The 12,467-nt window shown below is 36.3% G+C and overlaps 1 protein-coding gene across 5 annotated transcripts in view; it reads right to left on the bottom strand.

Moving 5' to 3' along the window:
- LOC149807126 (protein EFR3 homolog B-like) overlaps positions 1–12,467 on the bottom strand; it is a 138,046-nt gene that overhangs the window by 93,975 nt on the left and 31,604 nt on the right. For all 5 annotated transcript variants that reach the window (XM_089962380.1, XM_089962388.1, XM_089962401.1 and 2 more), the window contains exons 10-12: positions 8,042–8,170; positions 5,159–5,255; positions 3,548–3,599 (exon numbers count right to left, since the gene is read on the bottom strand). In XM_089962380.1, the coding sequence (XP_089818506.1) occupies positions 3,548–3,599; positions 5,159–5,255; positions 8,042–8,170 (278 nt within the window). The remainder of the gene's footprint in view (positions 1–3,547; positions 3,600–5,158; positions 5,256–8,041; positions 8,171–12,467) is intronic.

Here is a 12,467-nt window from a genome sequence, read left to right as displayed (position 1 = left end):
TCATTCGTTCCATTGTTTTGCACATGCAGCTTGTGAGTGCAATAGGTCGATAGTTGGTAGGATCTTCGCTATCTTTACCGGGTTTGGGAACTGGTATTACTGTTGCTTCTTTCCATATTTTAGGTAGGTTAAAAGTAATCCATAAATCATTGAAGAGTTTCAAAAGAGATGTTAAAGATGATTCTGGAAGATGTTTTAAAAACTGGTAATGTATTTTGTCAGGCCCAGAGGAACTATCATGGGCCTTGTCTAAAGCCTCCATAAGTTCCGATAGTGAAAACATTTGGTTGTAGCTTTCCGAGTTGTTGGATGTGAATTTTAAACGTGACTTTTCTTTTTGAGTTTTCAATTTTTGGAAGACTTCGGAATAATTAGATGATGAGGAATTTTTAGAGAATGTATCAGCAAGAACATTTGCTATGTCATGTTTTGAGCTAAAATTGATATTGTTCAGTTTCAGATGTCGGAAAGAATTGTGTTTTCTCTTTCCGTTTATTTTGCGGATCGTGTCCCAAACTTTCTTAATTGAGGAACGAGAGTTTAAAGAGGAAACATATTTCATCCATGATGCTCGTTTACTTTCTTTGATTGTGCGGCGAGCTTTGGCCCGGAGAATACGATATTTACTTAAATTCTCGGGCGTCGGATGATTGTTAAATTTTTTCAAGGCTTCTCGGCATTGCCGTATGGCTTCCTTACATTCCTTAGTGAGCCAAGGTTTTAGGGTTCTTTTACAGTTTGTTGAGGACTTGGGGATAGATTCTTCTGCAATGTCTGTTAAAATAGATGTAAAATGCTGAATGGGGTCGTTAACATTGAAAACTGTATCCTCATTCAGCCTAGTTTTACAGAGTGTTTCGAACTTGGCACAGTCGGCCTTCTTTAAATTCCATTGTGGAATTACTTCATCAATTGTAGAGTTATGATTTACAAGGGAGATTGAGAAGTGATCGCTGCTGTGAAGGTCATCAGCGACCTTCCATTCATAGTCCAAAAGCAGCGAAGGCGAACAAATTGTCAAATCGATGCATGTGTATGTACCCATGCCTGGGTGTAAATATGTAGGTGTTTTGGTATTACATAGACACAGATCGTGTCTAGAAATAAAGTCTTCAACTTTGTGACCTCTGTCACTTATATGATTTGATCCCCATAAAATGTTATGGGCATTAAAATCCCCAAGTAAAACAAAGGGTGCGGGAAGCTGTTGAACAAGATTGTCGAGTTCGTTTGGTACTAGGTTAGTGTTTGGTGGTAAATAAATAGAGCAAAATGTAATCACTCGATGTAGAGTGACGCTTACAGCAATGGCTTGTAAATTGGTATTTAAATGAATGAAGCTATGAGGAGCTCTGTTGTTCACAATAACAGAAACTCCTCCTGATGCCCTATCAACATTTGGAGAGCAGGTGTTAAACAGGGAGTAGTTTTTAAATGTGATATTGTCTGTATCTTTCAAGAATGTTTCTTGAAGGCATAGTACCGCAGGATCATGTTCGTTTAAAAGCAGGAGAATATCATTGTAATTTGCTTTAAGTCCTCGACAATTCCATTGTATGATAGTGTTTTTCATTATAAATTTAAATTAAAGATTGTGGAGCTAGGTTAGACCTTTTGCAGAGGGAATTTGTTTGGTTATTTCTCTGAAGGAAGTATTGGGGTGAATTTTTTGTTTTTAGGTCTGGAGCTACCTTGAGCGCATAGAGCAGATTCTTCTGCATCCATGCTCTCAGTGTCTCCAAACCTGTTATATAGTTTGATGGGGTCATCTGACCCCTTTTGTTGTCTGTTTCCGTGAGATTTTTTACTTTTTGGTGATTTCGGTGGTTGGGTATTATTAAACAAAGTCTGAATAGATGCCGTGTTTTTCTGTGCTTGGTAATGGGGGGTGTTTGAATTTGGTGTTGAATCGGGTGCTTCTGTTTGTGTTTGAGCGTCCTTCGTTGTTTTAGGATTGCTCTTCACTACAGTGGAGAAGGATGGGCCAGGATGGGCTGTTTTGCCTGTACAAGTTTTCTGGCTTCTGGATAGGGAATATTATTTGTGTATTTTACCCTCTGAATTTCCTTCTCCTGTTTCCAGGTATCGCAATCCATGGAATTTGCGTGGTGCTCTTTTCCACAGTTGACACAATGCGGAGTTGCTCTACAATCAGATTCCTGATGAGCATTGTCTCCACATCGGCCACATATTTGGCTCTTGGAGCAGAGGTCTACGTGATGGCCGTATTTTTGACACTTATAACACCGAAGGGGGTTGGGAATGTAAATCTCTACCTTTACTTGCAAAAAGCCAACTTTTACCACTTTGGGTACAGTTGGCCTGTTGAAGGTGAGTACAATGGTGTTGGTGTCCTGCAGATTGTTATTACGTTTAATACATATTCGTCGGACTGCAGTGACACCTTCACCTTTCATTCCTTCGATGATATCAGCGTCGGTGACTCCAGCCAAGTCATGACAGCGAATCACGCCTTTGGACGTATTCAGTGTGATGTGAGCGAATGAGGTCACTGGGATATCAAAGAATGTTTTCATTTTCCTGATATTGTCTGATTGACCTCGTCGCTCACACTCAATAAGAAGACAACCCGATTTCAACTTTTTAACACTTTTAGGTGTGCCAATCGATCCAGTGATAGTCTTTTCAATGACAAATGGAGATAGTGAGGCAAGCGGTTTTGTGGCATCTTTGGACTGTATGACCATGAAGCGTGGAAATGACTCCACACTGCATGGTTCATCGTCAGACTCTGATAAGGGTTTCGATCTTTTATTTTGATTTTTTTTGGAATTTTCCATTTTGGCTTAATTAAAATTCAGCACCCGTGCTCCCCACCCACCAAGCAGCCCAACAAGGGGACACTTTTCAAGTGCCAGGGATACACAGATGCCATACTCAGTTGATAAAATTACCTTTGATTGACCCTGAAGTCGCCAATTTCTAAGGTCGGTAAAATTACCCCCCGATTGACCCGTTAAGCCACCGCCTTCTAGGAAGTCTTCTTAAACTTGGAAAAGGGAAAGATAAAGGAATAGAATATAGAGGCAATGGTGGTATCAAGAGGGATACAAGGAGAAAGATAAAGAATGTGAGAGAGTAAATAAAGACTTCCTAGGGCTCGGCGTGACCAGCCGATTTGTCGGAACCGGGCCCATCCCGACCACCCGTCTAAGAGAAGTAGAGGCCAAAGTAGTGTATTGCATGGAAAGCCTCTGCTTAACTACCAGGATCCTTTCTTCCCCCGACACAGGACACAACCCACGGCAAACAGGTTGCCTCTACTTGGTCGCCTTTTACGACACGTAGCGAGGCACGTCGGGCCAATTCTACAACCCCAGACCCGCACGGGGCGAAAACCAATGAAAGGCCAGATAAAGGAAATGGATGCTGAATGGAAGAGACTAATAAAGAAGAATGACCTGAACATTTTTAAAGAAAAGACATTCTCATGAGCGGTTTAATTCTCCATAACTTGGGGAAATGAAAAGGAAAAGGCATGATGATCACAGTGGTAACTATCTTACATAAATACTATTCTACATACCTTAAGAAGTGTTTTCAACAACATTGTCTGCAACTGGGCATCCATTTTACCACTGAAAGAAGAAACAATGGCCACAAAATTAGTATCTAAATTAGTTCATGTGCACAGATTCAAAACAAAGCTATGTACAAAAATTTCATAGTGTATGCTTCAACAATCACCATACAATGTAAATAGAATAAAAATGATAATAACAAAGTATGTTAATTACAATCTCTTAATTTTACTGCCTTTAAAATATTTTACATAACACATCATTTATTAGCAGATGATTCTGCTTTACTGTGATTAACCAGGATGGTTGCATCTAGTTACTTTCAGTATTGTTCCCCCATTTAAAGTTGAAAAAGAGCAGCAAATCTGGCCATAGTTGGGGCTTCTCCATAGAGCATCATAAAAGTACCTTAAAGTAAAATGGAAGCAGACCAAGAGTAAAGGCCATAATGTATCTCTTTTATCACTGGTGTAAAAACATGAAAATGAAAATTGATATTCTTTTTCTCTTAAAAACTGTAACAAATCTTTATTTCCACCATAAAATCATTCATATGTCCATCACTAAGTAATGAAAAACAATCAATGTTTGATTTTGTTGTCAAAAAAAAAAGTAAAGACTTATTCTTTGAAATTATAACATGAACTTGCAAGTCAACATACTGTTGAACATCAAGTGTGATGCACAGACTATACTATCATATGTGTCTATGTGGATCATTCAAATTAATGAACAGAACAAACCAGCGTGGACCAAGAACTGTTGGTAGATGAAATGATATTAGTGATACAAATAAGGCATCAAGCATGATAAGGGAGTCTATTTCTTCCTACCATAACAACCAGTGATGGGTTGGTCTGTTCCTACAGCATCAACCGAGGCCAAATTATCAAGGATATCTCATACAGTTGGCAGCACACACTGGCCCTGTTACACAGCTTAGAATCTGCTTACTTTATACAAATACTAATTCTCTATGCCTTTTTCCTTATCAATGTAAATCAAGGCACAGTCGTGTGGTTACATTTTTCAAACTCTAGGAACCCTGATTTCAGTTGTATCGAGAGCAATGGTAGTCAGTTGAACTAGGTGTGAATTTTCTTTAACAAAATGAATATGTTTATTTACATTCAACCAAATGTGATTAGACATATTTGTTTCATCAAAGAAACTAAGAGATTAGTTCAACCAAATTTGGCATTTTTCAGCCACTACTGCTATTCAAACTAATGAAACAGTGGTCAACAATAGAAGGAAAATGGGGAAGTTATACATTTCTTGGAAAATATGCATTCAATCCTTGTTTTCTATTGGATTATGCAAGCAAAGATTTATAAAAATTATGTGCAAAATTCTTATTTTTAGCAGGATTTTTACAATTGCACATCCTAGATGCAACCATGCAGCAGGTATTCCATGGAAACTCACATTTTCAACTTCAGTGACCTTAACCTTGGACCTAGCAAAATTCATAGGCTTCTGCCTGAAACCATGGGTAGGCCACATGAGGTTTCCACAAGAGAACTTCTGTAAGTTACAGAAATCATCTTGTCGATGGATGGAAGAATGGGGGAAATAAAATCCTTTGTATACACATTTACAATCGAGAACCTTACCCAAATTCTTCCTCAGATGTAAACTGAGGAAACTTGGCCATAATGAACATCATGATCTCTATTTTCTGGTAATCTGGAAGATTATTTGCAAATTCCCCTGGAAACCAAATAAAAATCAATTAATGGGATTAAAATGTTACCATTTTTTTCAATCGATGAGCAAAACTAAGTTTGTGTATTCATGTATATCATCAGTATCCCATAACTGCTTATACTTTATGTAACTTTCATTTAACATTATTAAGTGGTTTAAGTTATCAGAAAAGTCAAAGTTGAAAAATGTGTTACCTTTGTATCTTGTCCAACGAAAGAAGTACAGCAATTAAAAAGCTAAACTCTTTGGGTTTATTTTGCCCAGGTTCATGAATTTTCAGACATATAATAATCAAAGAAGAAATCTACAAAAATTTCATGACAACTTTGGAACCAATACAGGCTACAGAGGAATAAAACTGGATTTCTGGAGTTCTCCGCAAGTAGGAACCACAATGTATCTAAATACTGGCACGTACAAGCAATATAAAGTGGGACATTATGACCCAGTTTTAGTACATGGCGCAAGTTCATTCCTAATGTGCCAATACTGCAACTCTAGTGACAGCATAAGAAAAGATTCTGGAATGAAATCTAGGGCAGAGTTACCAGGCAATATTGAATAATACTATAAAGGCGGTCACAATTACAAAGTTTTGATGCTACACATTCACCCCTTCATTCATTAAATGCCTGCATTTTTTAAATATTCTCTGCAGCCCCATAACACACACTAAACTTGATGCAGACCCTTAGACCTCAGAATCTACAGATTCCTTTATAACCCTAAGTGCAAGCTATCAACAAAGTCTGTGCAAGCAGCAAAAGTTATTAAATAAAACACATTATTCTCTCATCCTCAAAAACCCCTGACCATTGATCTGTTGACCACAAATTAAACAAACCTGATCCATACTTTAACTGCAAGTCTTCAACAAACATGGGAACTAATGTTATTACAACCATTTTTTTCTTTCTGTAAATGGCTTTAAACTTCTGACCCAAAATCAACAGGCTTCTTTCTTGCCCAATGTGTAATCCACAAACTCTGGTGAAAGTGCATTGTTGATAACTGACATTTTTGTGCAGAAACCATTTTGCATCCTTCAGTCAAGATGTTGTTGACCTTTAACCTATTGGCTTCATAAACCACCCCAGTTTGGTCCATTTAGAACAAATATTATGCAGCAACCATTGGTCTTTATTCAGTTACAGTAACCATAACCTTTGACCTTTTGACCTATTGACTCCAAAATTGATCGACTTCCTTCATTTCTAAGTGCAAAACCACCCAGTTTGGTCCATTTAGAACTAATATGATGCAGCAACCATGTGTCTTTATTCGGTTAGTGACCATAACAACTTTTCTTCTTTCAGGCAGTGACCAGACTTTTGACCTTTTGACCCCCAAATTAGGGTTCTTCCTTAATAGAGATGCAAGCTATCTGTAAAGTTTGGAAGCTGCAGATGGTGAAAAACCTTATGGTGGAGACACACAAAATAAATCAATTTTAAACTCTTTCAAATTAGGTTAATGTGACCCAGTTTGGGGTGAGAAATACTTTCATCTTATGATGCACATGTGCTTAAACTTGAATTTCAATAGATGTACTGAAAGTAGAAGTCAAGACAGAGAGTAAGACAAACACATGTACAGATGAACTAATGTATGGAGAGAATGACAAAATGAACTATATATATATATATATACATATATATCCCACTTCTCAAGGTAGCATCTAATAAAATGGACAATAATCTTTAACTCATTTGGCCCCAGCACTGTTTTTAGTATCTCTGCTGATATGCCTCAGAAGTACAAAGCTGTGTCTAGCTGCTTGTGCCCCATAATTTTTACCTGTTTGAAAACATCGTGCACATGCATTCACTCTTACCTTAATTTCTCTTCTTATATCCATACAAAATCCACGAAATTTTCACCATTTATTTCAAATGAATTTGTTGACACATTGATGTAATTTTTTCCCTATTTGTCGAAGTCTTTCACAACTTATTTATTCAGTATTTACAAACTTATGTGCAATGTTTATCCGCAAGAACTCCGTCATCATCGCTGTCAGCATCACCATCTTCGGACGATTCAATCTCAGAAACTTCTATGTCCAAATCTAAATCCCACAAAATATCCAACTGCTGAACATATCTTTCCTCAGCTTGCTCAATATTTTCAGGATCAAACCCGAGAAACTCCGCATTTTTGCTCTCATCAAAAATCACTCTTCCGTCCGCCATTATTTACGATTTTTCATGAACAGAACATGTGTAGTTAAACCGCTCTCAAACTTTGGCCCTTGACTTCTGAACAATTCAAATTTCCACAAACGAAAGTAAAATCATTTCTGATTGGTTTAATAGTTGTTTAGTTCTTGGAATGAACCATTTCTAACCAATCAGAGACGTTGTATCTAACACACATTCATCACACCTGGAGACGGGATCGGCCACTGAACGCAGTAAACAATTCACGACTACAGGCGGGATCGGCCAATGAATGCAGAAACTGAATCACACCTACAGACGGGATCGGGGCTGAATGAGTTAAGACAGTCACTAAATGACTGATAATGGCCACCAGCAGTTCTGTGATCTTTCACAAAAAAAATGACAATCAAAATATTTCATCACAACTTTGTTTACTTTCTTTGTAATGGAATATGTTTTATGAATTTATATACAGTAGTTGTATATTTAAGAATGATTTACATATGTCTTGTCAAATCAATCTGGATTTAAAGGCAATACATATTGTGGTCATAGTGATATGGCATTCAACACATCAAACATCTACATAAATGCAATATCAGTAAGCTAGATACTATGATTACTTACCTATGGTACTAATGATAGCTTCCTCAAATTTCTTCTCCATATTTCTCTTCTCTACATCCATGCTCTTATTGTCAAGACTAATTCGAAGATGCCTCACCAAGTTGTTGAAAACATCCAAAACAGATGGACCTGGTAATCAGGGAAACTTCTGATCACTAAGGTTTAGCATAAGATTTTCCAGAGCAAATTTTAAATGTATCTACCATCTTGTGATACTGATAACTAACAAAGGAGTGAAGTGATTGACATACTGCTTAATAATACATTGGTTCTTGTCATTATCCAAAAGATGAGGACTGATGTCCATCTTTAGTCATCATAATGTTGATGGATTATTACACACAAATCTAAATTCATCTGTACATATGAAATTTCAAGTCTTAATATGATTTTTACAGCACAAAAATATGTTATAAATAATATTACTTTCTGTAAAAATATGTTAAATAACATGACCAATTCGCATAAATTTAAATTCTAAAATGAACATATTTCAACTCCATTTATAGCACATGAAGAAAAACGTATTTATCTTGTGAAACAGATACTTCTTTTGAGTACATGTCACTAATAGTATTGCTAATTATCATGTTACACTACAATGTAATCATAGGAGTGCACAGCCAGCAGTTAACTGAGACACTTGTGTAATAGTTTTGCAACATGCGATGATGAGAGAAGCCAAATTTTGGTTTAATATTCATTTTAGGATAGAAATAATGACTTCATAAGAAATTCAGCCAATGTGGGTATGTGAGAAAGCTTGCCAGTAGCTTCTCGTGGGTCGGTGGTTCTTTCTGGGGTTTTCCCAGGTTCTTCCTCCACCATTAATACTGGCCACCATGTATAGCCTATCGTGTGCTGAAAAAAATCACTTTAAACCCTACAACAACAACAACTTCATAAGAAGTATCACTTTCAAAATATAAATATCTACTTTCAATGTTGCAATTTAAGCTGACAAACTTGGAGATATTTAAAATTGGAACAACTGAAAACATATTTTTCTATTGAAATAGATGTCTCTGTCATAAATTCTTAAGTAATAAATAAATTTATCAAGGCTCTCACTTTATATTCAAGGACCTCTGACTGTTTGGTTACATTGTGCAAGACTTCTGTAGTGTGAAATCACATTAGAAGTTCATATGTTTGTTTGCTTTTGTTAAGACTATACAAACCTCTGTGTGTGTGTGTGCGTGTGATTTGGATTTTTCAATGTAGCCTTAACAATTTTTCAGTCATATTGCTACGAGGTCTGCAGGGTGGCAGCTTATAGTGATGTCTAGCACTGGGGCATCATGCCACAGACATGTAGACATGTAGACATGTACCCAGTCACATTATCATGACACCAGGCTGACCAGTCCTAACACTGACCTCTTAATGCTGAGCACCAAGCAAGGCAGCTGTTAGTACCATTTTTGTAAATCTTTGATATGACTCGGACGGGGATCAAACCCACCACCTCCCGCATCCACTGTGGACGCTCTAACCACTAAGCCACTGGAGCGGTCATACAAACCTGTACTGATTCACTGTATTTTACAAAATTAAAGTTTCCTTCATCTTTTATTGTGAACATCAATGAAAAGCCACAGGCGATTAAGAATTCCTGTTGAAAAGAGTTGAGATATATTCAATTTTCAAGTTATAAATTTCATTTTTTGGGTGCCAATTTGAATACTTCATATCCTGGCAAGTGTTTAAAACAAGGGGCCCAAGTGTGCCATATATTGCTCAGCTGCTTTACATAATTTAACAGCTGACCATTTCACTAGGCAGGCTTTTGTAGCATTGTTGTTGATGTTGTTATGCATTTAACTCTATTTTTCAGAACATGATAGGCTATACATGGTGGCCAATATATTTGTTGAATGAAGAACCCTGAACCCCAGGAAGAACAACCCACTGGAAGCTATTGGCAAGATTTCTCACATACCCATATTGGCTAAGCCTGAGACTTGAAACCATGTGGACTGAGGTGAGATGCCAGTTATCTGTAAAGGCGAGTGCCTTAGACCACATGGCTACCCTGCATCCCTGCAGCATTGTAAGGGCAAAACCAAGATACACTATCTCCCAAAATATATATGATCTTGACTTTGCCTATTTTACTATATCCTGATAAAAAAAAAATGTGTTCTAAGATAAAGGCATAATTAATATGTAGTCCCTTGTTCATAAATGAAATCATTCAAGATATAAACCCATTTATAGAAACAGGATAAGAAATATAGTCTCCAAATCTCATTAACACAGCCTATAGAAGAAGTCCAATCAAAATCATGTAAAAAGTATGACTTCAACAAGCTCAGTTAATCAGATCCTAGATCTCATTAACTTTGTGGATCCTGTCTGCTTCTAATAATATTCCAAAATATTCTTCATAAAAGCTCTTATCCCAATTTTGATCAGAACTGGGTCAGAATAATGGCTTCTAGAGTGGTAAGAAGAACAACTAATTACACTTAAGATCATCTCTGTCATTCACATGCATGGATAATTTCTCATCACTGCATACATACCATAACATGTCAGGATAAATTGTGATTTTTTACTCTGAAACCCAGAAATGGTTGTTTTGAAATAATCTTCAAAGAAAAAAAAAATTACCACCTCAATATATGTCCATAACATGTGGTATGTTTAAATGGTAAACAGTACTGTAAAGAGCTAAAGCAAAACTATAATTGGGACAGTTTATACAACTAATTGTCATAGAGGCAATTAAAAGCCAGTCAGGTATAAACAACTGTCACTTCACATATTACTTAACTGACTAACAGTAGCTTGGGTGATGTGTTAAGTCCTCTGTGGGGTAGTGCATTAGGCTAATTTACATAAGCAAGTTCACAAAGAACAACCCAAATCATTTGAAGTTATTGTTTAAGCAAAGAGATGCATGTTAAAAAGTAAAAGTTATTTATTCCTCTGAATAAGAATATTTAAGCAATCTGTATTAAAGATTACAGGCAAGTTTGTGAACAGTGGCAATGTTTCTTTGAAGTCGGATTTTATTCCATATATAAAATGTATAAGAAGATTATTTCAGTAGTCAGAATAAACATGGATTCATTTTTTGAAAGCAAAATATCAAAACAAAAGCTGTGATTCAGGAAAGAACGCGCCATCAACAAAGTGCACAAAGATCAGCAAAACAAAATTTTAGAACTCTCGGCTGATGGATTTTGACTTTGTGAAGCACAGCAGCAAGGGAAAGCATTTTAGTCTTTGCTCCATATTGATTTAAATCATTCTGGACTACATGACATCCAATAATATAGCAGCACCACCTGTGTGTTACATGAGAGCAAGACAGAACATATTCAGCACAGTGAACTAAACATTCAGGTCAGTTCTCTTGTTTTGTTCTTTTTCATGATCTAAATCTGGTTAAAATAACAAATATTAAAAATCACCTCAAGCTTTTCTGGTTGATTTTAGCCATGAGATAGACTGAAAGACAATAATAAGCACATGCTCATGTTTGTGTTGAAAAAGCAATTACATTAACACCTGTACTAGACAAAAGCATTTATCACTGATGTATTACCTGTAAGGTCCCCATAAAGCTCGAAAAAATTTATACCCCACCCCCATTGGACCACTGGACCTCAAAACACACTTTTGGGACTTAAAAGTCCCTCAACACTGTCTGAGAATATGGCAAGCATGTCAATGAAATTGTCCAAGATACTGGTGATATAAGCATACATTTGAAGTCTGATTATAATCGCATCAAAACTGTGACTCAAAAGCTCAGCAATCCGATGCAAGAGTAACTCATTAATATGTGTTGGTGCATGGCTATACCATTTGATAGGAAAAGTTTTTAAAAATGTAACAGAATACATTGCAAATTTAGTACTTTGGATAATAAAATTTAAATATAGTTCCCATTTTATACAAGCGTATAGTTTTAAAATGAACTAAAATTGTTAAACCAGATATATCCAGTTTCACTGTTGTTACATTGCTTTCTATAGCAACGCATGCATACCTTAAACCCGTCTTAGCTCAGAGTTCTATATAATCAGCATAATTTTATTTTTTATCTACAAAAAATAAATGTATAAATAAATTGTTAATGAACTCAAATTACACAAAAACGATTTTATTTTAAGCTGAGAGAACACTCACTGAAACAGAGCAATATAAACAAATGCAACATATACTCTTCTTGGTTACTAAACCAGTGGATGCATTCAAGATGGCACGGTTAGTACCTTGATAATTAAGTCTATCTCGTAGACAATGTTTATTCTTGGCAGTTTTCACATTTTGCAAATAAAATTTGTATAAAAATCCAAAAATTGGTTCAAAACCAGGGAGTAAAACAAACCAAGTTTATTAAATTCTTATCAATAACACTCTCAGCTGTCACTTTCATATAAAGGACACCTGTTCATAAGAGAATGTTTAT

The sequence above is a fragment of the Sinohyriopsis cumingii genome, chromosome 1 (assembly GCF_028554795.1).
Source record: "Sinohyriopsis cumingii isolate HCF-2022 chromosome 1, ASM2855479v2, whole genome shotgun sequence".
Classification (NCBI taxonomy): Eukaryota; Metazoa; Mollusca; class Bivalvia; order Unionida; family Unionidae; genus Sinohyriopsis; species Sinohyriopsis cumingii.
The sequence above is the reverse complement of the archived record's forward strand: the minus strand, read 5'-3'. Positions and strand labels throughout refer to the sequence as shown.